Source organism: Phaeoacremonium minimum (genome assembly GCF_000392275.1).
Source record: "Phaeoacremonium minimum UCRPA7 unplaced genomic scaffold PA7_03_scaffold_496, whole genome shotgun sequence".
NCBI classification, from domain to species: Eukaryota; Fungi; Ascomycota; class Sordariomycetes; order Togniniales; family Togniniaceae; genus Phaeoacremonium; species Phaeoacremonium minimum.
Genome location: NW_006921398.1, coordinates 310435 through 337932, shown reverse-complemented (window position 1 = coordinate 337932; position 27498 = coordinate 310435). Strand labels below are relative to the sequence as shown.

Sequence of the window (27498 nt, the reverse complement as noted above, 5' to 3'; positions counted from 1 at the left end):
TGTCGTCGAGCGGGATCGCAAGGGGGTAGCCTCGTTGGCTCTCGTCGTCCGTCCGGAAATCACCTTCCTACGATCCAAAACGAACCGGTGCGTAGGGAGGAATGGGCGGAATTAAATATCTCGATGGCGGCTCCTGTCGCGAGATTGTGAGAGTAGACGACAGCCGAGAGCGCTGTGGCGGGCGGCGGAGCGTACGATACTCGACGACGACAAGGAGGAGAGAATCTACAGTTAAGCGTGGAGGGCGGAGGGATTGGGTTGGGGGTAATCGGTAATGGGAATGGATGTCGCAGTGACGGCTGTCTCTTTCGCACCGTCTGGCACCGTCCTGCACCGTCTCCTCTCCCGCTGGCTGGCTGCGAAAATGACGGCGTGGGCCCCGGGAATGGGTATGGGTACCTTAACTTGCCCCTAGTGATGGCTGCACTTAAACGGCAAGGTCCAACCAACTAGGGGTATCTAGATACCTTAGGTAGTCTAGGGTAGACAGGCAAAGTACCTACCTAGGAACTTGCACCTAACTTTAGGCGCATGCACTGCACAATCACCAAGTGGCCACTTGGTAATGTTAGTTGGCCGGGGGCACCGCTCAGCACTTCGCACCTCGTATCACGCACGTCCAGCAACATACGGCATGCTCACTGTAGTTCCGTAGCACAGCAGACTCTAAGAAATTGTAGAGACGATAATGTCGGTTGCTCAATGTGAACGACACTGCACAGGATGGGAAGTTGGCGTAGAATTAGAAGACAGCTTAGGTATTCTAAATGTACCTACGGTTTCAGCGCGTCGAAACGGGAGAGTCAGACTACTACAAAAGGCGGTACCGTTGGTTTCCAGTGGGACTTCCAGTTTAGCATAGGCCACTGTACTCGTAGCTGCCAGGGACACATCACAAATTGCGAGGAGAAACCGTCCCTGCAGCACATTAGGTAGAGTAAAAAAAAGTAAGTTGTTGATGGTGTGCCGGCCATTTATGAATGGAGCAAGGCGTCACTGATGTGTTTTTGTGGTAGATGAGCATCTGTCTAGAGACAACCTGAAAGTCTCGATGGAATCCATTGGTGAGGTGACCTCGACTCGACATAATACACGATCGGACGAGTTTCTAAAGAGTGTCAGGCTTAATCAAGGTTGCAGTACGACGAGTCTGTCAACCTGGGTTTTCGCTCTATCTTTCTCTATGTGCAAAGCCGGCCCGGATTGAAGCCTAGACAACAGTTGGATCAAGAGGATCATGGCAGGTAAAAAGGTCCATCTTTAGCCACTCGGTGTTCCTTCGTGAATATGCATTGGAGCAGTGCTGTGTACTATGGCCGGTATGAAATGCCTCGAGAACACAAATGACCTGGCGTTTGCCCCATTGCCGCGCTGTGCTGATGTCCCCAGTCCGCAGTCTCTCAGTCTCCCAGTCTGTCTGCACTTGAATCATCTAAGACATGACATCCCTGCTAGACCGGAGGAAGGTAGCATCCTCGACTGCCCCTCGGTGGCTGCCAAATCCAAATCTGAAGACAGGGGGGGGGGGGGGGCTCCGCTTGGCTCCCTTGTCTCCTTTCCATTCTTTCTTGTCTCCAAGGGCAAGAACGAAGGGAACGAAGGTACTGACCATGAGTACCCAAATCCTCCTGCCTGCTATGTAGACATTCTTGCTGAAAGTGCAAGCACGACCAAGGCCGATTCTTTCCAGCTTTAACTGGAGTTGGGAGCCTTGTTCCAATACTCGAGAAAATACAGATGGTGCGTACAAGCAATGCAGAGATCTGCCTCTCTTTGCTTACATCAAAGCAGCGGCGGCAGAGGAGCAACAAGCGGCCCCGATCCTCGACTCCTTGTCATCGTCATTGTCGGGTACCTTCAGGAACCGTCAGGACAAGGAACAAGTGCGACAGCATCTGCTTTGTTCTGTTGCTGATCCACAGCGCAGTCATCACATCGCAGCCTCTCGTTGCTTTGGGAAACCTCCAGTCGAACAAATCACAATGCAATGCCAGTGCGATTCTCTGAGTGGCTATCACAGCCAACTAGTCCAGGTGTGATGGGTGTCGCACATCCCAGATTGGCATGGCTGCCCACCATCTTGCTCATTAGTGCAGGAACACCCAGAGAGCCTTGACGACCTCACAGGAAGGGAGGGCTTCGGCGACTCGGTGGGCGCGCAAAGCATCAACGCACAGCCATGTGGTTTGTGGTTGCAGGTAAGAAACCCTCTCGATGTATGTCAGACGCAAGCAAGCCTTACACCAGTCACAAGAGACGCTTGGCCATTGCCAGAGATATCGGCAAACGTGCTCTAAAGGCTGGCAAGAATAGAAACATCACCAGACACAAAAGCCATCAGCCAATAAATGACAAACCCCCTACTACAGTCGATGCATGTTGAATGGATACAGCCTCGCACACGCTACTGCTTATTTTCACGCTTCACATCACCAAGGCACCTGGAAGATGGGTCACAGGGAGGTCGGACATGATGTGAGGCTTCTCCATATTGATAGATTTCTCCCACCGCCGGAGAAGCCCCCCCGTTGGAAGCTTGCTCTGACACCAATCTCTCTGTTCCTCACAAGAGCCGATGGTGGATCTGTCTCTGTCTAGCCAGTGTCTCTGACGACAGCCTCCTCATTCCCACCAGTCCATTGTGAGCCACGGCTTATGGTTGCTGGTATGGGAGTATGGCTCTTAACCTGGAACGAACCTCTATTCTACTATGCAGTAGCTCCAAGGCCAACTGGCAGCAGCACGGCGGAGCCAATGTGCCCCACTGGGCTAAGCTAAGTGTTTCAAATATAAAGTGGTCCACGGGGGAGCGCCACCAAACCGACACGTCCCTTGGCGGGATTAGCCTGATATGCTATCCATCCCCCATCCTTCCACAGTCCACAATCTGCGCCAGGCTACCCTTGAAGACGATCTTCGGTCTGCTCTTGAAGACACGGGCATTGGATTATCGCCGCTTGAAGACAGCATCGGCACCGACACCGACACACGAGCTAGCTATCTGGCCTTCAAGTTTTACATTGCTACTCCTTGATCAAATTCGCTTTCGCAAACACTGACAGGCTGAAATCCCACCCACATTCGACGTAATGACAACCGTGATCCCAAATACAAACAGTACACATCCATCTATTCTTAGTCGGTGAGTGGTACTTCCTGCGGCAGGCTGACTGCCTCCCATGTCTTCTGAGTCGGAAAAGACGAAGAGGCCGCGTCTACAGATCCTACTGTCGTTTCAAAATCCGCGAAGAAGTCCCAGACAGACTCAGGTAAATCATCCAAGGATTTCAATCGCGGGCGTTCCCCCCGGTTGTGCGATTATTGTCAGCAGGCTGCAACCTGCTACCAACATCTGCACACGATTTGATGTCCTCCCCTGGACTTGCAGCTGCAGCATGGCTGCTAGCCCGCGGGCGATCTCCGTGTCCCAGAACTGGGAGACACAGCTGAAAATACCTCTTCCACCTTCCTGGCTCCAGGCCCTACGGTGCGGTGGGAGACAAGCCGCCTTTGGGTGCCTTGCATGAAGTACTATGCAGTAGACATCGAAGACAGCGAATCCCAACACCATGCATCACTTCTCAGCCCGGCGCGCGCTGGGCGGCAAAACGTCGCCTCTCAGACATTCACAGACGGACAAAATCCTCCTCTCATTTCCGCGCAACTTGACGGTAAGGTCTGGTTCTCGACCGAGTCTCGCTCGGTCACATCTGAATTGCCTTGAGAGTGGCTTTGTGTCCCGTACACCTGGAGGATCATATGGAGCTTGAGCCATACTAAGTGTGCTGTAGAATGACAGCTCCGCATCGGAGCATTGGCACAGCAAAAACAAATGTTCTCGATCGATGGAGCCAATTACCGGGCATGAGCTTTACCGGCGCATGCTTCTGGGTGCTTTTGACATGCGCCGCGATGTCTGTTCGCCAATGGTACCCCATTTCATTAAGACACGCCTACGTAGTATCTTCAGAAATGCCGTCCGTGGGTCCTTCTAGCCCAAGAGAGATCACAAGCACTCGAGAAATATAGGAGCTTGGCTAGTGACAGGTACAAATTTTTTTTTTTTTTGCTACATGCCTCAGGTATTCTGGCAGTCTGAATGTGTCTCACACACACCTCCAGTCTTTTCGTGTCGGACGGCTCGGCCCCTGGATATGAGCATCGCGTGCCTGGAGGCGTCCCTCTTCCCTTTTCTTGGAAGCGTCGTTCCGTACCTTAATTTAGCGCGTTTCCCCCCCTTGCTATCGACGCGCAATGGAGTAACCCGCTCGTGAATAGCAGGTGTTTCAACTGTCTGGGCCCTGCGACCAAACGATCTTCGCCAAATTGCGCCATTCTCCACGCCCCACCGTCGCAAGCAAACGGCGCTAGTCTAGGCTGTTCTGTTCTACACTAGCTGTCGATTATGGGCAGCTCTGCGCGCCACAGCGGGCGTTGTAACCCAGGGCAGGGGAGAGACCATGGCCTGTAGGACCCCCAAAAGACCCTGAGCCACCTGTCAGGGGGCGATCATCCGTGATACCTAATCCAGCGTTCACCGTGTTGATGCTGGCCGTCCTGTGATGCCCGTTTCCATGATATTCGAGAAAAGTAGCCTGGCTACGCGGTTGACGCATGTCCCCAGGTGCCTCCACGTCTTTCTGCGGCAATAATGTACACATTACATACTTCACCCAGACAGAAATGTTAGTTTACATGGATAGAGGCGCGTGCATCACCATGGTCACACAATCAAGCCCGAAGGTTGTAACACCCGAATATAGTCGGCCATGTGTAATGGCACTGCGCTGCGCGGCGTCGGATAGGGGCCCCATGGAACCCATACTCTCTCTCTCTTCTACTCTGATCTAATCTACTGCACACGACCGCGAGCTATGAGGTGAGCAAAGCTTGTGCCATGCGGCCAGTCGCGCTGGCCAAATCTCCGAAACAGGTTTTGAAGCCACAGTCAACTGCCGAGGGCATGCCCACTTCGACTACCAGCAGCCGTTTCACCTCACCAGCCCAGCAACCGCGTACGTGGCATGAGACCAACCTGAAAAGCTCGAGTGTTGATCATCAGAGACAACTGCGTTGTCGTCATTACGCATTTTTCATCTCACAAGCAATCAACATGAGAATGATGGGGGGCCGGCGCGCGGCGACTTTGATCCTCAGCCAATTGCCGGCTTATATAACGCTCAATTATCGTGCATGATATATGGCAATGGGCTAATACAAGAAGGAATATTAACCATGATTACAATACAAGTAGGTAGGAAGAGAAGCATTGATCGCGAAGCCCTCCGGCTGAGGGGGCATGACGACGACGACGACGACAACGCTGATCCTGATGGGAAACACCTGACCGTCTAATCATTTCCTATGCCAACTCCTCTGACACGCCATTGATGATGCTTTGCCCTAGAGACCGGACCTGCCGTTTTGCGGTACATGAAATTGTTAGCCTCACGCTCTAGGCCGTGGCCGTCTCCCTCTGCCGCTTGACAATGTAGTACGTAATGAGGCTCTTCGGGTCCTCCTTGACGCCCTTCAAGTAGTCCCAGAAGCGGGCGTCTCCGACACGAGCATGGAGCGCAACGCACAGCTGCACCGCGTCCATGCGGACACCCGACTCGCTGGACTCCAAACACCGGCCGCACAGACCGGCGAGGTTCGTGAGCTCGCCGTCCGTCGGGACGAACGCGGTCCTAGAGTCGATCATCTCCTTTAGGACGTGGAGCCCCATGCTGAGGGACCGGGACCCGGAGGTATCCATGTCCATGCCGCTCAGCCGCTTGGTCAGCACCGCGGCAATCTCCTGCGCATCGCCGAGAGTGACGAGCTCGTCGGCCAGCAGCTCGAGGCCGGAGACGATGTGCGTGCGCGCATCGTAGCCGGAACGAGTGGCTAGCAGTGATTCCAGCCCTCGCGAAACGTGCGGCTGGAAGTTCTCGCGCTCCTTCTTGAGCAGCAGCTTGATGGTTGCCAGGATCTGAGCTTTGACATCCTGCACCTTCTCGGGCGCAAAATCGGAGAGCGGCGCCTCCAGGTACTCGAAGAGACCGAGCAATAGTGACTCAAACTTCTCGTCTGTGAACGATGCCTTGTTGTCTCGTAGGATGCCTTGCAGCTTCCTGAAGCCGTGGACATCAAGGGACTTGGCCTTGACCTTGGCGATGCCGCTGTCTAACAAGCGAGAGTTTTGCTTTGCCTTCTCCGGTGAGAACACCGGACCTCTACCAGCATTGATGTCGTCTTCCTGCTTCACTAGATTGGCAGCATCTGCATTAACGGGCTTGTCCTCTAGTACCGGGACCACAAAGACTGGTTTGGGAGTGGGCTGATCATGAGTGAAGGGGTCTTCGTAGACCCTGAGCGATCTTGATGGTGTAGGTGCTTCACTGCCTGGTGTGTCAGAGACCGGCTCCAGTACTCGGGGAGGCGTGGCTGCTTCCTTAGGCGGTGATGCCTTTAGCGTTGCTATAGGAGGCACCACCAATGTAAAGTCTTCATGTGCTTTAGAAGGGCTACTTGAGGTAAGAACTGGCGCAGGTGCCAGCCTAGGTCTCGCAGGACTACCACTCGGCGAAGCCGTCGGTTTCTGAGCTACTGCGTTCTTCGTGGGTGTAAGTACGCTCGACTCGCTCATGGTGGCAACATGGCCTGGCCGCGTTCGGGGCACGGTCCGCTTTGGTGATGCTCCCATCGCGTTCACCTTCGGGGTTACCGCTTTCGTCCTTGTAGTTGGGGGACTGGTATTCTCCGCTGAAGGTTGATCGTGAGATCGAACAGAGTATGGCCCGGCTGTTGCTGGCCGTGGTGCTATGTCCGGCCGCCTCCTGGCCGGCCTGACTGGAGCGACAGAAAGGCCGCTCGAGCCCACGGCAAGTGTTGATTCCTGCTTTGACCGCACCGCAGGGGCCGCAGCAGTAGATGTAGACGACGTGGTGGAAGAGTTGGAAGTTTTCCTCACTGGAGAGAAATGAGCCATCGCCGATTCTGGTCGGGCTGGAAGATTTCTGGTTGTCATTGCGGCCTTCTTTTGTGCCAGCATGGCCTCTCTTAGCGACGGCTTGCCTCCCATTGTGCTCTTTGACAAACCAAGACCAGGTCTTGCAGCAGGCTCCGGCTTCTTTGGTGAGTTGGGATTGTTGGGATCGTTTTGCAGCAGTTTTTGTGCTGTTGCGTCTAACCCATTCATGATACTGTATATCCATTAGTCTCCGCATCTCAAAATGATTCCTTTCAGGGGTATACACTTACGCCTGTGCTTTTGCAGGCCAAATACCTGCAAATGTCCAATATGTAGACCTCATCTTCTCCCTTACACCTGGATTGGAATCGGAAAGCCCCTTCTTGATACATTTCTCGATCACGTCCAAGCCTCCAGTATGCTCGACATGGCTTTTATGATGAGCTTCCTTGATGAGCAAAGTCTTCAGCCATCCGCTAGCATACAGTCTAGGCTGAACGTTCTTGTCTTGACAGGCGCCCCAGACATGTGCCATAATTCGAGCGTTGTAGGTCACCTTGCCAATGATCGTGTCGATGGTGGCGTTCGCCGTTTGCGAAGTGATCTTCTTCGTGGATGCAGATAGTTTGATGAACGTCTGCATTAGGATCTCAACCATTGGATCCATGGCGGGGCCGTACATGTTTGCAATATCTTGGACAAGACTGCTACCCTCCTTGGTGAGACTGGTTCTCAAAGACACAATTCCCTTGATGATGCCGTCGAGCATTGCGCGCAGGCTAGCAAGAAACTGGTCTGGAAAATCACTCGCAGCGTTGCCAGCCATGAGGCGTCGTAGCTTGGTTATGCTCTCTTCTCGCTTCAGCCAGTTGTGCTCGGTTTCCCTTCCTTCGAAGTGAGGCTGCATTTCTCGAAATATGTCGTCGAGCTCTCGTTGGGTGTTCACGTACGATGGCTCGACTGAATCTAGACGAGCCTCCGACATTGGAGTGATCGGTCGCTCGGCAGATAGGGATGATAGACTGGCGGCAAGATTTGGGCGCGGCGGAGGTGGCGCATCATTTATGGCCTCTGTTTCCACTGCTGAAACCGCGGATGTAGGCACCAATTCCTTGACAATCGCTTGCTCAATAGCTGGCCTGACCTTGAAGTTCTTTAATTGCCTCTTCAGGTCTGACTTTGCAGCATTTGGAGCATTTCTAAAGACAGATCAGTTCCGTGCGCACAAAGGAAACAGGGTTTCATACCTGAAGAGCTCAATGACTGTGCTCTTTGCCGCGTCGCGAACCATGCCGTCCGCATCCTCGAGAAGTTCCATCAGAGTAGGAACGTAGGTTCGGAATTGGAGCCCATTCTCTTGGTGCATCTACCATCACGTTAACGCCTGCCCAAACGCCCAAGGTTGGATTGAGACCGCGCATACCTGAAGAAGCCACTGTAGGCTGAGCTCCTTTGCTCTGGGATTCTTACCCACCATAGCAGTGTTGCGGATGAATCGCTCGGCGTCGGCCGGCGCGATCAGCCAGATGGTGACCATACACTGCAGCGCGAGGGTCCTGAACTTCTCCTTGGGGTCGCCCATCTTCTCGACGATCAGCGGCAGCGTGCGGGCGGCTTCCTTGGCGATGAACTTGGGCTCCTGGCGCGACAGGCGCGTCAGCAGGTGGTTGAGGGCGGTGAAGCCAGCGTTGACAAGCACGGCATGCTGCGAGGCCGAGGCGGAGCGCAGGGCCTCGAACAGCGGCGCGACGCAGTTGTCGGGGACATTGTGCTGCTTGATGCCGGACTTGATGGCTGTCACTTGCGCAACCTTGGTGTCGATGGGGACTTCGGCGCGCAGGACCCGCAGCAGGTCGTTTACCTGGACATCGGTGATCTTGTCGGCCATGTCCTCGTCGGCGGACGACTCGGCGCTGGTGAGGGGAGGCTCGGGCGGCTGATGGACACGCATTGTTAGCTTAATGTTCAGTTTGTTGACGTCGGGGGATGGAAGCGGATCGGCGCGCTCCTGATAGAGCGGAGCCCGGACGTACGGGAGAACGCGTATGATTTAATCAATTCTAGAAACCTTGTAGTAATGCGACTGTGAGCCCAAGCGGTATGCAACGGTTTCGGATCGCAGCAAATGGCGCAGGTTGTGTGATAAACTCTCTTTGTCAATATCGGTGGTGGTGGATGGAAATATTGGCGCCACACACCTATCATACACACGTCTACCTACATGCAGGTGGTGCACGGAGCAACGAGCAGTAGTATCGAGTGGGCCGTTCCCCTGTGGTCCCCTCTCCAGGGCCCCTACATAATGCAATGCGGCTGCCCCTCCACAAGCTAAGACACTCCACGGTAGCCTCACTAAGGAGACGGGAGGCGGGGGCGGTAGCTTACATTAGCATCCAGCTTCACTTCCATACATCAATGTGTCCCTTGTTTCGTTCAACATAGCAATTAGGTAGAAACCCCTTTCAACAGTCGCACCTCGTTCCGGGCTCGGTCTTCAATGTTGAATTGGTGATCTATGCTGACTTGAAAATTGGGCTTCAAGGGGAGACTTTCAGCACCTGATTGGAAGATTGAGCACCTGTCCTACCACAGCATAAAAGGCTCCGGATACAGGCAGACACGAGCCTCCTGATTTCTGTTTCTCCATGGCAATTCGTCCACAAACCACTCCAGTGCCGAATCCCATACTGATCTTCATGCCGGGCACATCGCGGGCAGAGTCAACCCCTCCGGCTGCGACTCAGACACCCATACCACTGCCGGACAGGACCGCCATCTCCGAGTCTGAGAGGACCAAGCCCCGGGATGACGAGCCAGAGGAGAAATTCCCACAGCCCAAGCTGCGCCTGGAGATCCGCAGCCTCGACCACCCCGGCGCAGCGCGCTTCCTCTCGGCGGTGAACGCCTCACAGGTGCTCAAGGACGCCGTCCACAACGTGCAGCGGCTGCTGTACGCCCGGCCCTCGGAGCCCACGACGCACGCGCCGCCCACGCGCTCCGTGACCGTCGTGCTGCGCGACATGGGCGGCGTGGCGTACACGACGGGCTCGGAGCTGGACAACGACCACAAGGAAATTCACTTCAGCCTCGGCTACATCGCGGGCATCAACCCACGGGACGGCCAGCCCGGCGGCGCCAAGCGCGCCACGGACGAGATCACCGGCGTGCTGACGCACGAGCTCGTCCATTGCTATCAGTACAATGGCAAAGGGACGTGTCCGGGCGGGCTCATCGAGGGCATTGCGGACTGGGTGAGGCTGAACTGCGACCTGTCGCCGCCGCATTGGCGGCGGGAGACGAGCGGCAAGTGGGACGGGGGCTATCAGCACACGGCATACTTCCTAGAGTATCTCGAGGATCGGTTCGGGAGTGGCACAGTCAGGAGGTTGAATGAGAAGCTAAGGACGCAGCGGTATGAAGAAAAGGGGTTCTGGACTGAGCTGTTAGGGCGACCCGTGGAGCAGCTATGGGGTGACTACGTTGAGAAGGTAAAGGAGGAAGAGAAAGGCCCTACAACCAAAGACGGTGATAAAAAGGAGAGCTCAACGGTCGACGAGGGCACTCAGACTTGATAATGACGATGAATATGGTTAAGCAATGCTATTTTGAAATCCGAAATATCAATGACAAGAAATCTTTCGCCGGCACGAAATTCTATTGCGAGCCATCGAATTGGTTCCCTCTCTAGATACTAGAGACATGCCTTGCCCTATACGATGAGCCAAAGAAACCTGTTGAACGCCTTACAGTTGACCTGAAGTGGTATATATCCATTATGTCCCGAATTGCATATGCTCATGCACGAATAGCACCATTGTCGCTCTCGCTAACAACGCTACCGACCTCTGTCCAGCTCGCAGGGGTTGCCATACCATCCTCGTCCTCGCTCATGACATCGTAGTACCGTCTCTCGTCACCGGCATGCGAAGAAGCAGCGTCATTGGCAATGTCTTCACCAGAGCCAGCAAGCGAAGCCGAATCAGTCGGCGTGAGTTGACCGTCAGAGATGATCTCTGGCTCAGACAAGGGGCCAGCGGGAGAAACGGGTAGTGGCGAATAGAAGCCCGGATTGGAGTTCTGTGCCCAAGCTTGAATGGAAGCATACGCCTCGTGCTGATGTTCTTGGCCTGCGGTCATGTACTCGTCCTCTCCAAGCTCACGCTCCAGAAGGGGATCGTTCTGTGATTGGGCTTCCTCAATGCTGATCAAAGCCGGAGGTGATGGGGATAGAGTATGCGACGGGGGTATCGAGGGCAAGTCTTTCTCGGTAGCATTGTAGATATCGGTAGTGTCGGACATAATTTCGTCCTTCTCGGGGGAGATACGGCTAGGCTCAAGAACAGGATGCTCGTCGATATCGATGCCATGCTCATCAGCAAACGGGTTGGCGTAGATAGACGAGTTCAATCCCCGGATGCCCTCTGCACCACGGCGTCGGACGAGACCCTCATCGTCGTGTCGAATCTCTGCGCCAGTGTTAAAGACGTACGTCCCCTTCTCAGCAGACTTGTCTTGCTGCAGAAAGTCATCGAATGTGGATCCCCGTCGAGAGGGTTGTGGGCGTGAAGCCTCCTTCTCGGCAGCGAGCTTCTCCAGCTCTTGCGTCTCCTTCAATGCATTCCAATACATGAGCTCCTCGCGTTGTCTCCGGCGAGTTTCATCATCGGCATCTACACCCTGATCGCCCGTGGCAACGACGCCTCGTGATTGTAGGAAGCCCTCCGCATCTTCCGGTCGATTGAACAGTGGCTCACGGCTAGGAGGATTGACACCGTCGCCAAGTGAATGCAGAGCGATAGCGATACGCCGCCGGAGGTCGTCGGCCATGCGACGCAGCTCTGGAGACTCGTAGACAGCTATGGCAGCAGCCACGGCGACCGAGATGGCGATAACGCCGGCTGAAGCGATGATAGCTTGATTAGCCGGCATCCTTGTAGATAAGCCTAATCAAGATATGGGATAGAATGGGAAGTAAGGCAAGCGTTGCAGTTCAAGATGCCCGCCAACGTGATGAGTTTGAGTAGGAAAGGAGGAGGAACAGTAAACAGTCGTCAAACGATAGGTATTTGGTCTGGTGAACGGTACACGGGGGCAACTTCACAGGGTGTCGTAGTCCTTCGCCACCGGACCTCAGGCAAGCCATCTGATTCGCAACGAACCACAACCCCGCGATGGATGAGCAGCGGCAGGGACCCGACCGACTAGTGCAGTGCAGCATAAGGCAGACAGATTGTCATAAAACAGAAGGAAGCGCGCGCACGTACCTTTGGCAGCGATGGGAACCGGCATCTTGCGACAAGTGCTCTACCACACAAATGAAGGTGTGTTGAAGGGAAGAAGAGCCTGTCGCCGGGAGGATAGATCCAAGGGAGGTAGAAACAGCCTTGTCGGTCCAAGGGCCGCGTGGATGTAGGCGTAGTTTCTGAGCGGCAACCTAGTACTAGAACCTAAAGCTTAATGAGTTTAGGTGTTGTACCATCAAATGGGTGAGCCCCTCCCCCTCAACCCGTCCTCGAGAAGGCGGTGTTGGCTCACGCTATAGAAGCGATAACGATAAGGCCAAGATACCTCGATTGACTGCTACTCCTGCTGCAGAATGCAAGTACTACGTGCTCATTCTCCGGCAAGTCACTTTTTCGCCCAGCTTCCGTGCCTCATGGTCCATCCCGTCCGTCCACCTTACTCGCTTACTCGTAATCAATCCACCAACAACTGCATTGGGTGGGCTTATTGCGTCAGACTTCCAATTGCGGTCTCTAACTCTCACTTACGTAGACAAGGGCCTGTACAATGTGCATGTGTCGTGCGAGCAAAACCTGCGGCTGAACTGCATTCGCAACCTACGATTTGGTATCTGCTGAGGAGAACGCAGGCTGGAATGTAATTTATTCAAGAACAAGTGATTGTAATAGCACTTCTAGAGTGGTGTCGGGTAATGCAGCATTGCAGGTTGATGTAATAATGTCTGTTTCAGTCTCAGCATGCAAGCATTCGAGTTGTCCAAGCATTAACTTGCTATCCTCAGCCCAGGCATGACTGGTCTCAGACTGTGGTAGATCGAAAAGCTCAAGATTATGAGGACATCTCTTGCAGGGGGAAATGCATGAAGGCGGAAGGAGCAAGAAAAAGAATAGTAATGGGGCAGTGCCATGGAGACTCCCTTTTGTTCACTTTATTGAGGGTATATTTGCTCTATGTTATTCGACACCCTAATTTAACTCATCCCTAACGTCTGCTAGAATGTATAAGAGCCATTTTGGTAATGAAAGGCTTTTACTATATTGCCTGACTGATAGAAGTAAACAGTATGAGCCGAATATTTTTTATCAAAAGTAAATGGTATAAGAGAAGGTTTCGATTTCGAAAAATTGTCAATCCACGCTGGCGACATCACTTACGGCAACCTATTTCCAGATGTGAAGCTCTCTTCTCTTGCACCGAGAAGTCTGGAAACTCCCCACGGTTTGAGTTAATTTGCAGAGACTATAACAAACCTTTCGTTCACTTAGGCTGGATTTGGAATGAGAATTAGCTTCAAATTTGATTTAACTCGAGGTCATCGTAAAAGCCGTCCCAGTTCTACAGGAGCTAAAAGTGAGCATTCAAGATCAAAAAATCTCAATTCGCACATGGATGCAAGGAGACATCGGCAGTTGACCCCGACAAAGGCGAGGGGTTGGTGGATGTTATTGACAATGAGCAACGAGGGCTTTCCCGATGCTAATCCGAATGCCGGCGGTGGTGAGGCGCGCCATGCAAGTGCCTCCTGATTTCTAGAAGACGTGATATGGCGAAGCAAAGTAGTATGCTCAATGGAGCCGCAGTCATCTTGGTGGTGGCCAAAGTCGGTATCACGGGAAGGGTAATTACTCATAACGACAGAAGGCGTAGAAACAGGTGATAATAGTGACTGCAGAAGAGCTGATGTAATATTCCTATTGTAGTGCTAGAAAATCCACATTGGATCATCCACGCCGACTCTCTAGCTCCTCGAGGACGCCGGGCTACCTACTGCGTAGTGCGAGCGAGGGGGCAACATCAGATCCGCAATATTTCCGAAAGAATATAATCTCCAGTAGGATGAAAGACAGGTGCGCATGATTTTGAGTATGTGGTGTGGTAATAAACGGCAATAGAGAAATGGCTGTGTTGGGAGAAGACGCCGTAACAGGCCGAGCTCGCAAGAGCGCCGCATCGGCTACCGAAACAGCGAGCTGCACCCTGGGAACGATCGCCTGCAGACAGCGCAGGGATGCCCGGCTGTGGCGCCCACCCACCACCAAGAACCACTCTCCCTGACCAACCAGCCAACCAGTCAACGCACACCGAAATTCGCGTGTAAGTCGGCACCGAGAACTCCGTGAAGAAATAAGTAAGCCCTTTTATATTTCACTGAACACCAATGCAACAAAAAAAACTCCATATCGATGGAAATTGGTATCGTGTCATCACGTAGCGTAATCCTCACAAACAATGACTTGTCATCGTCTCAAGTCAGTTGAAGTGTTCCCTGTCCATTTATTTGGATGAGGTGGAAGACGCGGTAGAGGCGGATGAGATTGATGCAGATGAGCCGGTGCGAGTAGCCTTGACACGCTCACTGGGAACAAGGGTTAGAATTCTACATCTCTTCGAAAACCATTGGCTTTGTTTTACTCACTATGCATGACGGTCAGAGTGAATGTGGCACTCGTACTTGGCACCGCCAGTGGAGAGTTTGAACTTGAGAGGGCGAGACTCGAGGATGGACTTGATGTCCTGACCAGCGGGAGCGGAAGGCATGGTGAAGGTGGGTAGAGGAATGTCGATGAAGACAGATAGAGGACAGTTGGTCTTGTAGAAGCACAAAGTGCGTGAGTAGGCAAAGCTACGATGTTGATGAGGCGCAAGTAAGAGTGGAGAGGTATTCAAAAGCTTGTCTACGAAGCCGGGGGAAAGAACCCGGGGGGACAGAGAGGGCATATATAGATTTCAGGGTATTCAGACACGGAGAAGGATGTCGGTGATTTGCCGGCGGGAAGGATACTTTCTCGACCTGCAGCATCGTCATAGAACTCCGACGTACCCATGGCTCGCAAAGTGTCGCACGGGTAACGTTATGGTATCGTCCGCGTATTTGGTGCAAGGTAATTGTAATATTGTAATGAGTGAGCGATTTCCTTCCACCGACACATCGGCCCCATCCACGGCATTAGTCCAGACTTGGTAAGGAACCTCGTGCCGGACACCGCACTACTATGCAGTAAGCTATTGGGAAACGTCGGGACTTGGGTGGTAATGAAGGCCAGCCTCACCGGCGAATTACTAGGCCGTCTGCCACAATTCTATTGCATTGCATGTAAGTGGGAGAATCTTGCGCTGCGAATTTGGCCCACCCTGCACTTGGCCGATCAGGGCAACTCCAAGGCGGGGGGGATTGGCCAATCGCTGACAACGGCCATCGTAAAGAGCGACTTGGACGGGGAAAATGCGGTGCCTTCACGACTCAGTCTCAGGTCGATCGGCTGTACTTGATGGACATTGACTCCACGAGAGCCTCGGAAGTGGCTGCTTGCACTAAGGTGCCTTAGGTATCGTCGATAATGTCAACGAAGGTAGACCAACGGAGAATGTACCAAAAATACCGCCATGAGGACGGCAATATTACATCAGCAAAGCACACTGGGAAAGATGTGGTACCACAGGAGTAGTCGGAAGTCTCCTATAATACAGTACTCGTCGTGATGCCAGATTCCCAACGCTGCTGGCGACATATGTCACTTACAGCGGACCAATAGGCGTCGTGCTCAGGCATTCTTAGCCTGCGTTTCATCACTATTATAGGTTGCAACGGTTCGTCTTGCATGGTATTAGGGTTTTCTAGAAGGGGAGGGCACACGCGTGGCCTTGCCCCAAGCTCCAATCCCAGCTGGTCGTTGTCCGTCCTTGCAAGGCAAAGCTTGTTTGCTGTACTAAAGACTACCGGAATGTGTCGATCAGCGTGGGATGTTGGGATAAGGAGGGAACATTCATTCCACCACGCTGGCTGCTGGAGGAAATCTCCGTTGGGAGATCCCAGATCGACCGACTCCCGACCTTGAACTCTCTCGACTGCCCCCTCAACCCGCCGCATCCGATAAAAGGGGGCGGCCGGCTGAAGCGGATCGTTAGTCTCTCGCGCAGGGTATCGGTGCGGAGGTCGAAAGTGAATCGTAGCGAGCTATGATGTCGAGTTGCCCTTTTACCGCCTCTTCAGGCGTGTGGCATTCTGGGTGGGTGGGCGCTCCAGTGGCCTAGCCGATCCCTGAATAAACTGGACTGAAGGCGACACAGGCTATTTTAGCTCTCTAGATGGATCTCTCTCATGCTCATCATCATAGTGTATTCTCCCCCGAGAGAGACCGAAAGCCCGAAGACGACCTTCGCTACCTGTCTGCTTCCGCAATCGGGGCCGCGTTGCCGTGCCGAACTGATAGAGCGGTTGCTCCCAGTTGGTGATCCTGATGTCCTAAAGAAGGGCAGTTTTTGACTGAACAATTGCCCACGCACCTAGCATCGAAGAGGCTCATCCACCTAATTAGCAAGTGCATAAGTCAAACGTGGGGGGTTGCCTGAAGGCCAGAAAACCTCGTGTGGCATTTCTGCTGTGCAACCACACCTCACACAGCTTGCAATGTGCGATTACCCTCCAACAGAACTGAAGCAATGGTAGAGGCTTCAAGGCAAGTGCCTGAGCTCATCAATTGGGCGATTTGAGTAAGGGAAATCAGGGATTCGTGAAGTTGCTCTGCATGCGGAGGGGGGAGATTCTCGTGGGGAAATGCGTTTGTGGACATCTGCAGCGATAAGCGATTGCCCCTTCCCAACTGGTCACCGAATGATTTTCGTTTGAGTGCCAGCCCTGTCAGAGCCGCAGCCGGCCTGGACTACTACGGAGAAGGATGAGAGCTTCACCTCATCCTCCTTCTCGCTTCGCATTGAACAAGACCTGCAGAAAGGCTGATCACAAGATTGGCCAGACCGCCAGTGACAGGCCAAAATTTCTTCATGCAGGCTCGGAGAGTCGCTGCAGTCCTGCTAGTCTCTCGACAAAGAGGATGGTAAGTGGCATCACGCGTGGAGTTCCTCTTTCCAGACTGAAGTGCCGCTCTGCAAGAGCGGCATGGGGGGCGCCGCCATGGCTGGGAGATCTTGATTCTCGACCACCGATGAATGCTGGCTGAGTGGCAAGGGTCTACTCACTGGGTAGAGAATACGAATGTTGGGGGTGGCTTTCTTGACGACCAACGCATGGCCGAGCGCAGTATGGTATCTGACGCCTTATGAGGAAGACCAAAGCTTCGGTCATAGGACAGCAATATGAACGACTGTATCGCATGGCCTTTCACTAAAGCGAACATCGTGAGTCGGCAAGGGTCTTGATCAAGTCACCCCATTGTCACAGTTAGTACAAGGTAAGCCATACCGGAAAGAAGAAGAACTAGTGAAGCATGTATCAGCAATGCCTTACTTTTTCTGCGCTCAAGCTAGTCGGATGAAGTTTCTGCTTCTGGAGTAACACGCATCACAAGAGACTTGACTCTTCCCTGCTATGTTGCTTACCTTGCTTTAATTGTCTACATGGCAGAAGGAGGGTAAAGACGCTTCTACTTGCCATAACGACGCCTCCACAGCTGCATTCGTTGAGTGCTACTGGCAATGGCCGATACACGGCGACGCGATTCTTGCAAGACTATCAAACTTCATCAGCCATAGAAACGGACAGGACTGAGCACGAGGTGAATGCTTTGGTTCTCAGCTATTGAGCCAAGATAAGCAATTGATGTTTTTGCATTTGCTGCGTTCATGCCCAAACTGTGAATCTTGGTCGCGTGCTCAACGCCACAACGTAATTGTGACCCCTGAAGCAACAGGCATCCGATCCTCTAGCAGCTATGCGAGAGCGAAGCTAAGAATCACAGTCAGGAATTAAGGTGCACCTCAAACTCCTCGATAATGGTAGGCACAATCTGGTAGACCGTTTGGCAGTCATGAACAAGAAATTTCTATTGTGTTACAGTCTACTACAGCCCCTTTCCCCAGGAAATCCCCCAATATGCACTAGGATAACAGGGTATCTGTATCTACAACTTTCCGATAATGGCAGCAGCGTACTCGTGAGTCTTCGCCTTTCCGCCCAAGTCACCCGTGAGGGCCTTTCCTTCCGCGAGGGTATCGAACGCAGCCTTCTCAATTCTGTCGGCATACTCGCCTAGACCCATGTGCCTCAGCATCATCATGGAGCTGAGCAGCAGAGCGGTGGGGTTAGCCAGGCCCTTGCCAGCGATATCTGGGGCGGAACCATGGACGGCCTCGAAAATGGAGCACTCGTCGCCGATGTTGCCGGAGGGAGTCAGACCAAGACCACCGATTAGACCGGCGCACATGTCGGACAGAATGTCACCGTACAAGTTGGGCATAACCAGGACCTTGTCGTTGTAGGGGAGGGGATCGGTGACCATCTTCAGGCAGGTGTTGTCGAGCAGCTCGGCATCGAACTCGATTCCGGGGAAGTCCTTGGCAACCTCTTTGCCAACTGTGAGGAAGAGACCGTCGCTCATCTTCATGATGGTGGCCTTGTGTACCACGCGGACCTTCTTACGGCCAATCTCCTCAGCCTGTTGGAAGGCGAATCTCAGCACACGCTCGCTGGCCTCCTTTGTGATGAGCTTGATGCTCTGCACGACACCGTCCACAACCACGTGCTCGATACCGGAGTACTCTCCCTCGGTGTTTTCTCGGATCAGAACAGTGTCAACATTGTCGTAAGGTGTCTTGAAGCCGGCTACTGATCGGCAGGGTCGCAGGTTTGCAAAGAGGTTGAATGTCCTTCGTAGAGTCAGGTTTAGGGAGACATGGCCCTTGCCAATGGGGGTCTATAGCCTCTTGTTAGCCCCAAGATGTGCCTTGCCACCTCCAGGTCTATACGTACGGCCAGGGGACCCTTTAGGGCCACCTTATTCCTCTGGATGCTCTCGATAGCGGCGTCGGGAATGGCGGTCTTGCCATCCTTCAGGATAGGGGTGACATCGACAGGCTCCCAGGCAATTGGCGCCTGGACAGGTTAGTATGTGTAGCAGAGCCTTCTCGGGCGCAGGGAAGGGCTGCAGCAAACCTTTGCGGCAGCGAAGATGTCCTTGACGGCCTGTGAAATCTCGGGTCCGATACCGTCACCCTCGATCAGACTGACGGGGTAGTTGCCCTATATCGCATGTCGTCAGCATTTTGTAGCTGTGTTGATGCAACTCTCTGTTTGAGTGATTTTTTCCGGCTACGTCAACATAGACGCAGTTCCCGCGGCAAAACAGCGAACAGGCTTACACTGGCGTCCTTCACTCCGGTAAACTTTGCAACCTTGTCGTGCTTCGCTGAGTAGTATCTCTGGTTCTGTAGAAAAGGTCTGCAATTAGCACGCGACGGCCAATTGACGATTTTGGAGGTGTCTATTTGGAAGTGCTCACATGCAAGGACAAGGTGACGGTTGCGCGGGGAGCCCCAGCGAGGAATTGGCGCCGCGCAGGGGCAGCGACTGATCGAATGGCCAGCATCGTGGGAGGAGCGAGGGCGTCAGCAAGTGAGCGGTGTAATGATGGTGGAGAGGAGATTGGGGACGTGGGAGAAAAGAGAAGCTTCGACTGCCGGCGGTTCGTCGCGATAACAAAAAAGTTGTCAGTCCCGTAGTGCAGTGTAGTCTCTGTTGGTTGCACTTTGGAGACGGCAGGCGGCTTCTAAGCGGTGCTAAGGAAGAGATAGAAAGCCTGTTCCGAGCTACCTGACAGGGGTCTCCTCGGCCGACCGATCGCAGCCGATGCAAGACCGCCGCAAGCCTTTGTTGTCTTTTAATAATCCGAGCCTGTGTATTTAGCCATCTTTCAGTTAAATGCACAGGCCTGCACCAGCCATCCAGACTCCGAGCTCCAAGCTCCGTGCATTCAGTCATTGTCAACCCCCACATGAAACACTCAACAGCACCGAGAGACAGTGTTAGCAGTTCTCACAACAGACGAGCATCATATATCAAAGCTCTGCCCCGCTGGAGATACGAAGCTTAATCAACGTTGCGGCCAGGGGCCGCGCGGTCTATTAATATGGCCGACTTAGAGAGAACGGTGCTCGAGTACTATCAAGTCTCGAACCCGTACCCGGTGGAATGGCCCGCCGAGAAGAACAATAGCGACGCGTCCGACGAGGAGGATACCAAGTCAAAACTGAATCGCCGCAAGTCGAGATATCAGGCGCTTGAACGTGCAGTCAGCAACCGGAGTAGCGTGATTCCTGGTCAGGAGAAGTCAGCGAATGGAGTCGGAAATATTGTTCAGAAAGATGAGCCGGATCCGCTGGGCACCACAGACAGTGTGGTGCGGACGTTGAAGCAGCTTGGTCTTCCGTTGCAAGATGATCCCAAGCTCCGTGAGTATCTCCTAGCACATGAAAGGCAGCACGCTTACATGGTCGTATAGGCAATCGGTTCCTGCTCTCCTCTACTACATTCTCGCCCGCCCTATTCCTGTCGCAGATGCATTCAACTGCGGATACTCGCTCTTTGCTTCAAGGTCTCGATGTGCTGTCACAATCTATCGATCAGAAGTCCGCCTCTCTGAAAGTGCTCGTGGAGTCCAACTTCGAGCGCTTCGTTCGTGCAAAAGCCACCATTGATAATGTCTACAAGGAGATGAAGTACCGAGGTGCAGATCCGACACCTACTCGACAGCGAGGTCACTCGCGGCATGCTAGTAGAAATAGCTTTCGCAGCAGCAGCGGAGGCATGGGCATGACGAGTCCACTTGCGCCTGCCGCGGACCCTCGTAAGAAGAACGCGCTGATCAAGGAAAGCGAGTATGGCGTGATGGGCATCAAAGTGCCTCTGCTTGATGTCTTGGCAAAAGCTGAAGATGTCTGGGGTCCCGCATTGGGTGGCAGAGAAAAGGAGGAGAATCTGAGAGTAGTTGCGTCCTCCCTCGAGCGGTATAAGGAATACGTCGAAACCAGCGCTGCTATTTCCGATAGCATCAAGCGGAAAGATCATGAGAGCCTAGTGGAAGAGTACACCAAAGCAAGGAGATGGGCTGATGAGGCACGGGGTATCGCACAAGAACTTGGCTCAGCTCAACCAACCGATGCGCAACTCTACCAAATCGTTTTGGCAGCGCGGATGTGGCATGATGTCGATGAGCAAATTCAAGCTTTTAAGCGAGATATCTGGAGGAAGCTGATATCTCTCCACAACGTGTCGAACTCGGATACCCCTGGCCAGCCGCAAGACCAGCACATGGAACTCATCAGTCTGCTCCTAGAATTGGGTGTTGAGGACAATCCTATCTGGGTCTGGCTGCTGAGCCGCTATGATTATCTCAAGGGCAAGATACAATCTACTGCAGACCGATCGAAGATCGAGATCGAGGTCTTGCGTCGACGATTAGCTAATGGCTCGTCACCGGGACCGCAACTTATAGCATCGCATCTCAAGTTTTTGGGACGGCAGAGCATGGAAAGCAAACTCGCGTCGTTCGACACCCCTGATATAGTAGAGCTGTGGGAGAAGATGGTATCCTTTCTCTCTAGTTTGTTGTCATCAAAGGGCATCATTGGCGAAGTTGTCGAGTTTTGGCAGACCGTCCAGGGCTTTCTCGATGGCAAGACCCAAAGAACCTTGCCAATGGGCTACAACGGCGAGTCAAAGAATCACCACAGGCTCTCCCAGCAGGGCGTCGTTGACCTGCAAAAGGGCACTGTGGAGTTGGTCGACATGGTACGGGAGCATGTATACATGTTTTTTGCCGGTCCTCCGCCGGAAGATATCTCTCTCCTCTTCTCGCCATTACCACCAACGTCACCCAGCACGCCGATGTCCTCCTCAATCAATGGCTCCCTTACACCAAATGCCTTGAGAGATCCTCGTTTCAACTTCGACATAAATAACCTACCTCCTCCGTCTCCAAAGAGGGGAGAAGCTTTTGAAAAATTTGCTTTCTGGCCTCCCTGGTCAAATTCTATTAGCGGAGTTCAGTATCTTTCCAAAATGCTGGCTCTTGTTGGATCTGGAGCATCAGACATGGCTAGCATCTCTCCTGTAGGCCGAGGTGATGCTGCGGAGGTTGAGCGGCTGAAGTCTTTGGTAGGAGTGGCCAGAGAAAGATGCGTAACAGCACTTTGCGCTGCCTGGAACAAAGACGCTGAAAACATCAAGTATGTGGAAGACTGGAGTCGGTCTCCAGATCGGCGAGACTTGACGAAAATGCCTGCAAGTTTCTCGGCTTTTGAAGGATCCCTTCTAGCTGGTATGCAGAAGATACTATATATCTCGGAGGCGATGTCAAAGCCAGGAGCTGGTGACATCGTCCTGCCACCCCCTACGAAGCTTTTACAGATGGTCCGCAGTCAGTACGTTACGACCTTGTATAAATCGCTAAGCGGTATGGTGGAGAATGCAGAAAGATCTATCAAGAAGGCAGACGATGATTGGACAACGGAGGTTGATGGATACGTGATCGTCAATGGAGCATCAGACCGCGCGCCGAGCATGGGCGGCGGTACTGTAAATGCAGGCGACAGAGTAAGTCAAGCCGCAACCTGGGATAAAAGCAAAGCTAATGATGGTCCTAGAATGTCCGTATGCTCTTGACTTTAAGTAACCTTCAATCCCTCCGAGCGGAGGTCGTCCCAGGCCTCAACACCCAATTCGAGAATGCTTTCTCTGTTAAACTTACCGACGAAACGAAAACAATCCGTGATGTCTTAGGACAAATAGATGCCCGACTCTTTCAGTCATATACCAGACCATCCATCGAGGCACTGCGCAAAATTGTGCGTGACGGCGTAACAGCTGCAGATTGGGCCCCTGCTACGCCAACTGAGAAGCCGCGAGAAGTGAAGCCGTACGTGTACGAAGCTCTACTCACCCTTGTGCTCGTCCACACGCAGGTATCGACTACAGCCAATTCTCTCACAAGTCAAGTTCTCTCGTACCTATTGGAACAGACCTCGCGCGAGCTGCTTGAGGCCTTCAAGACCCGTCCCAAGTACAACCTGTCTGCGTTGATGCAAGCAACACTTGATGTCGAGTTCGTGGCGCAGACGTTGAGCCAGTACATGACGGAACGGGCATCTGAGCTTCAAAGCCAGATCTATCAAGAGCTTGATGGCCGGACGGACAACGAGGCGAGGGCAAAGCTGCAGAATGAATTGCCCGAGATGCGAAGCGTGTTGAAACGGCTGCGGGAGTCGAGCAAGAACGAGTTTGCCTGCTTCAGGAAGCCGAAGCGGGCTCAGGGTGACTCGAGGAGGGAAACAACTTCCTAGTCTTTCCCGACGATGACGCTTATGTGTATATATCTACAAGATATCCTGTGATCGAATGTGAATTTTAGTCCCGGTTATACATGGGTTCCCATTTGATTTGGTATGTTTTCGTCAAGAGGTAGTCTAGCCCGTCTGTTGGGCTATCCAACGACACAATGTGCCTAAGTGAAACGATGGCTTGTTTGGAATCTTCACTGCAATTTTAGTGCAACAGAGGCTTCTTCATGGCCAGGATACTGACCGTAGTGTTTTATTACCTTGTCCAGGGTCCATCTGCAGTATGATCGCTACCTTCTAGTACACTTTGATGTATGCCTACCCCGAAGACCATCGTCGATTTTGTTCATCATGTCAGTTACTTCGCTGCCTCTTGATAGTTCATGACGCATTTGAGAGTCCAAAGACTCGGTGGCGCATGAGATACTGTAGGTTGATCATTTTCATCTAGAAATCACATCACAAACCAGAGTGCAATACTGCCTAACCTCACTATTGATTTTTAAGAAGACAATGTCAATTATTACCGACCGCCAACGCCGAAAGAGCCGTGGGGTATATTAATCTATAAGTTCAGGCAGGACTTCCTTGTCCTCCCTTCGTAGCTAAGTCCGATAGACATCCGCAGTCGTAAAGCCCTACCAGACCTCGTCGGCAGCGATGTTTCTCTGGGCGAATCCTCGACTCCTGTTCAATCATCCTTAGTCGTACATTAAAATTTCATTTTTTGTTGGGCCGTCATCGCCGTCGTGTCAAATCGTCTAATGGAATAATCTCAGGCCCTGAACGCCCCAATTTCCACATCAATCAAGTTTCTTGACCAGACTAAATAGTCTGCCAGTCCAGGCAGTGAAGAACGTGATCATCTCAGAATTAAGCAGGTTGCTCTGGGAGCAGCAAGGTAGAGCAGAACAGGAGGTCGAAAGAGCGAGAATCTGTCGGTGAGAACGCAGGGTTCTGCTGCTTGTTCTGCACTTCAGCCACTAAAGAAACAACGCGTTAGCGATCGAAGTATTGTTAAGAAAGAGATTAACATACTGCTCAAGTTCATGCTTTGAAAGTAGGATTGCATGACTGGGTCTTGCTCCTCTGTAATGAGAATGCCGTCAGACTCACGGCAAGCTGTACGGGGTAGAGCCTTGCGAATGCCAAGCAGCATCCTCAGAAGATCGGCCACGACGTAGCCTTGCTGAGTGAAAGAGCTGGGCGGCTTCTCAAGAGGCCACATGGCGCGGAGACTATCCTGCTCCCATGCCTTGAAAGCCCAAGTTGTCTTCTCTACGCAATTGAGGAGGATCATAGTGGTGAAGAACATGCTGAAGTCGACCTTCGTCTTGCTGTCCTGCAGAACGCGTTGCATGCCAGTGAGCAGACTCTTGCTAGTAGCTGCTGCTTTACGCTCGGCAGCTGCAGTCAGCTGTAAGCAGATGGTCGTGTAGGTTTCTTGGTCCGTGTCTTCTTTGATCCACATGGGCTCCTCATCGACTGCGGTCGGCTTAACCAGGATATTCCACGCCCGCTCCCTGTCCAAGACTTCAACTAAGCCCCAGAGTTCAAGCGCCTTCTTCAACAATTCGTCATTTGACTCTTGAATAATCTCGAGAGCTGATTCCAGCGTAACACGCATGAAATGAGACGTCTCCCTATGAACGAACTCATGTAGCATGTCTTTCATGAAAGCCTCTAGTTTGGCCGGTACATCTTCCTTATCGTTATCAAGCATGACGACTGGCATATTGGCCCAATTGTTGACATCTGCACCTAGCGGGTCGGCATCTGGGTTTTTCAATCCAGTGCCCTGGACGACCTCGGCGCGAACACATTTCTCAGTTTCTGGGAATAGGTAGGCTTCGATAACAACACCATTGTTGACTAGATTCAGTGTGGCTTTGAAGTTGTTGATTCTGTGCTGCGCAAGAACAATTTGCACGCCAGCAGAATAGATGTCCAGTTGTTCGGTGAACTTGGTACGCACGCAGCCAGACCGCCAAATTCTAGGCGATAAGACCTTTCGGCAAGTATCACAGGGGTGTCCGACAGAGCAGTTCTTGCGAAGAATTCGACATCGAATACAAGCACCCAGTTTTCGAACTTCTTGGACCTCCTTACGTCGTGTCGCATCAAATCTGGCGCGAGAGTGTCTTGCTTTAGCGCCGTTTGGGCTGTCGAGTCTAAAGCCTCCTTTATTCAGAACAGTCGCGCTTGTAGCAACGTCATCCGGTAAAGTGACTGGTTGCAGAGTCTGTGTCATATATGTGATCTCGCCCCAAGGTTGGGCAGGATTGTTGATAGCCGCTGGGGTGGCCTCGGCGGGCAACGGAGGTGCCTGCAGCAATGGTTGCTCTAGTGCACGAGCCAGGTCTTCACCAAGAAGCTGGGGATCGAGCAGAGAAGGGTTGAGTCGCGCCGTGGCTGCAGCGGCAACTGAGAGATTCGGTTGCTCGGTGGCAGAGGTTGTAGACTGGACCAGAGCCTGCAATTGCTCCTCGGCACTGAGCACGTTCTCGGGTGGTGGAGAAGATTTCTGAGGCGCTATTATCAGTGTTAGCTGGAAGTAACCACATGGTAAGATATTATAAGTCACACGGACGACTCACTTCGCTTCTCTTGAGGCACACCATTGCTATATGCAGACGGCGGGTTATCAAGGGTATACTGCTCCTGGAGTTCGAAACGCTCGGAGGCATGAGGTCCTGCGCCTGCAGGTGGCGGCGTCTGCGGCACACCATTTACCACCTGTCCATTGTCATCGTGTTTCTCGTCGTTGAATGCCTGTCTTGAGACTTCGGCAAGAGTTTCGAGGGCAGTCCAGTCGCGCTGCTGTTGCTGCTGCTGCTGTTGCTGGATCAGAGGAAGGTCGACGGGAGGACCGTTAGGCTGGACATGATTTTTGTTCCGGTGGCTGGCATGGCTGATGCCATTGAGGGCAAGACAGGCATTGATTCGATCAGCCTCGCTAATTGCGACACACTTCTTTGTCAAGTGGTTTGTGAGGCTGTCAATGCGACCCTTGGGGAAGACCTCCCCGCATAGCTTGCAGGTGTGCGAGTACCTGGCAGTAAAATCGGTCAGTTTTGCCCCATTCACGCGCGTAGCGACACAACAATGAAACGCACCTGTTCGAGTTATCAGCCAGCTTCTGGCCTCGCTCGAAGTACTGCAACACCACAGCATTTGGCCGGCGCCCCATCTTCACGGTGTTGGTGAGAGTTGAGAAAGTTGAGTGAGTGGCAGAAAATGTCGGCCAAAAACAGAAGGAGGTGAGCCTCGTCTTCTTGGTGGGTAGGCGATGGCGGTGACATTTTTCACGGCTTGCTTTTCATTGGTCGACATTTGAGGTGGCGGGGGCTAGTGGGGTCAGAGGTCGAGATCCTGGTCGGATTAGGTAAGGTACACTGCCCTTCTCATTCGCCAGTGCTTCCTCTTACACGGGCTTCACCTTCACCGCTCACCTCACCGCTTTCACTAGCCCATGCAAGCTTGAATAACAAGGAGACTTGTGTACAATTAAGGCGTTGCTATTGTATGAAGACTTTAAGAGAAAACTGATAAGATATTTTTCTCGCTTTTGACACAACATGACTTCTTATCCCTGATTCAATGAATGTGCCTTCTTTCAATAGAATCTCCACATCAATGTTGCTCTGAAAGAAATACACGAAGAAAACTCTTTCAAGTCTGCAAATATAACTTCATGTCAACTTGTTAGATTTCACCTCTTTCACTGAGACTTTGGAAAAAGGGTTCTAAAGCATATCTGCATCGAAAACAATTGTCATTGATATATCTGCATGCACTTGGCGAACACTAAGGCACACAATGCTATTAAATAGTCAATGCAGCCTACATCTAAGAGTCTGGGAGATTCAGGATTGACCATGTGTGTGGTCTAAGTGAGAATTTCAAGGATTCAAAGTCATCACGCTTTTGAAATAGGCTACATAAGTCCTGTTTGGTAGATGAAAGTCTGAAACTCGCCTGTCAATTTTGGGGAGGTATATACAGTCTTGAAGTCCGCCTTGTATATAGATATATCAATCGTTAGTGCACACATGGGGACAGGCAATATAGCTCTAAGCCATGCTTGTGAAAACCCAGAACTCAGATCATTAGTGTCTAGACCACCATAAGTGTATCCTGGAATATAGATTCAAGACCCCTGCCTGTGCTAATCAGCAGTAAGACATGTAATCTCGTGTCAATCAATATCGTTAATCCGATATCCCACT

General features: G+C 52.5%; 7 protein-coding genes across 7 annotated transcripts; 2 read left to right on the top strand and 5 right to left on the bottom strand.

The window, feature by feature from the left end:
- Positions 1-5455: 5455 nt before the first annotated feature.
- Positions 5456-8906, bottom strand: UCRPA7_6828 (putative heat repeat containing protein; the record flags this gene model as incomplete). The annotated part of the gene is made up of 5 exons (XM_007919364.1): positions 5456-6462; positions 7084-7187; positions 7246-8154; positions 8203-8321; positions 8379-8906. The coding sequence occupies 5 exons, from the start codon at positions 8904-8906 to the stop codon at positions 5456-5458; spliced, it is 2667 nt and encodes an 888-aa protein (XP_007917555.1).
- Positions 8907-9600: 694 nt separating this feature from the next.
- On the top strand, positions 9601-10527 carry UCRPA7_6827 (putative pbsp domain-containing protein; the record flags this gene model as incomplete). The annotated part of the gene is made up of 1 exon (XM_007919363.1): positions 9601-10527. One exon carries the CDS (start codon positions 9601-9603, stop codon positions 10525-10527), a length of 927 nt encoding a protein of 308 aa, XP_007917554.1.
- Positions 10528-10750: 223 nt separating this feature from the next.
- UCRPA7_6826 (hypothetical protein) lies at positions 10751-11884 on the bottom strand (the record flags this gene model as incomplete). The annotated part of the gene is made up of 1 exon (XM_007919362.1): positions 10751-11884. One exon carries the CDS (start codon positions 11882-11884, stop codon positions 10751-10753), a length of 1134 nt encoding a protein of 377 aa, XP_007917553.1.
- Positions 11885-14473: 2589 nt separating this feature from the next.
- UCRPA7_6825 (hypothetical protein) lies at positions 14474-14737 on the bottom strand (the record flags this gene model as incomplete). Its single annotated transcript, XM_007919361.1, has 2 exons — positions 14474-14555; positions 14616-14737. 2 exons carry the CDS (start codon positions 14735-14737, stop codon positions 14474-14476), a joined length of 204 nt encoding a protein of 67 aa, XP_007917552.1.
- Positions 14738-18057: 3320 nt separating this feature from the next.
- On the bottom strand, positions 18058-19521 carry UCRPA7_6824 (putative isocitrate dehydrogenase subunit 2 protein; the record flags this gene model as incomplete). Its single annotated transcript, XM_007919360.1, has 5 exons — positions 18058-18849; positions 18906-19028; positions 19089-19175; positions 19295-19360; positions 19435-19521. 5 exons carry the CDS (start codon positions 19519-19521, stop codon positions 18058-18060), a joined length of 1155 nt encoding a protein of 384 aa, XP_007917551.1.
- A 540-nt stretch (positions 19522-20061) lies between these two features.
- Positions 20062-23272, top strand: UCRPA7_6823 (putative exocyst complex component sec5 protein; the record flags this gene model as incomplete). Its single annotated transcript, XM_007919359.1, has 4 exons — positions 20062-20383; positions 20434-21722; positions 22356-22526; positions 22577-23272. The coding sequence occupies 4 exons, from the start codon at positions 20062-20064 to the stop codon at positions 23270-23272; spliced, it is 2478 nt and encodes an 825-aa protein (XP_007917550.1).
- An 870-nt stretch (positions 23273-24142) lies between these two features.
- On the bottom strand, positions 24143-26459 carry UCRPA7_6822 (putative zn 2cys6 transcription factor protein; the record flags this gene model as incomplete). The annotated part of the gene is made up of 4 exons (XM_007919358.1): positions 24143-24252; positions 24308-25801; positions 25867-26321; positions 26386-26459. The coding sequence occupies 4 exons, from the start codon at positions 26457-26459 to the stop codon at positions 24143-24145; spliced, it is 2133 nt and encodes a 710-aa protein (XP_007917549.1).
- Between the last annotated feature and the right edge of the window lie 1039 nt (positions 26460-27498).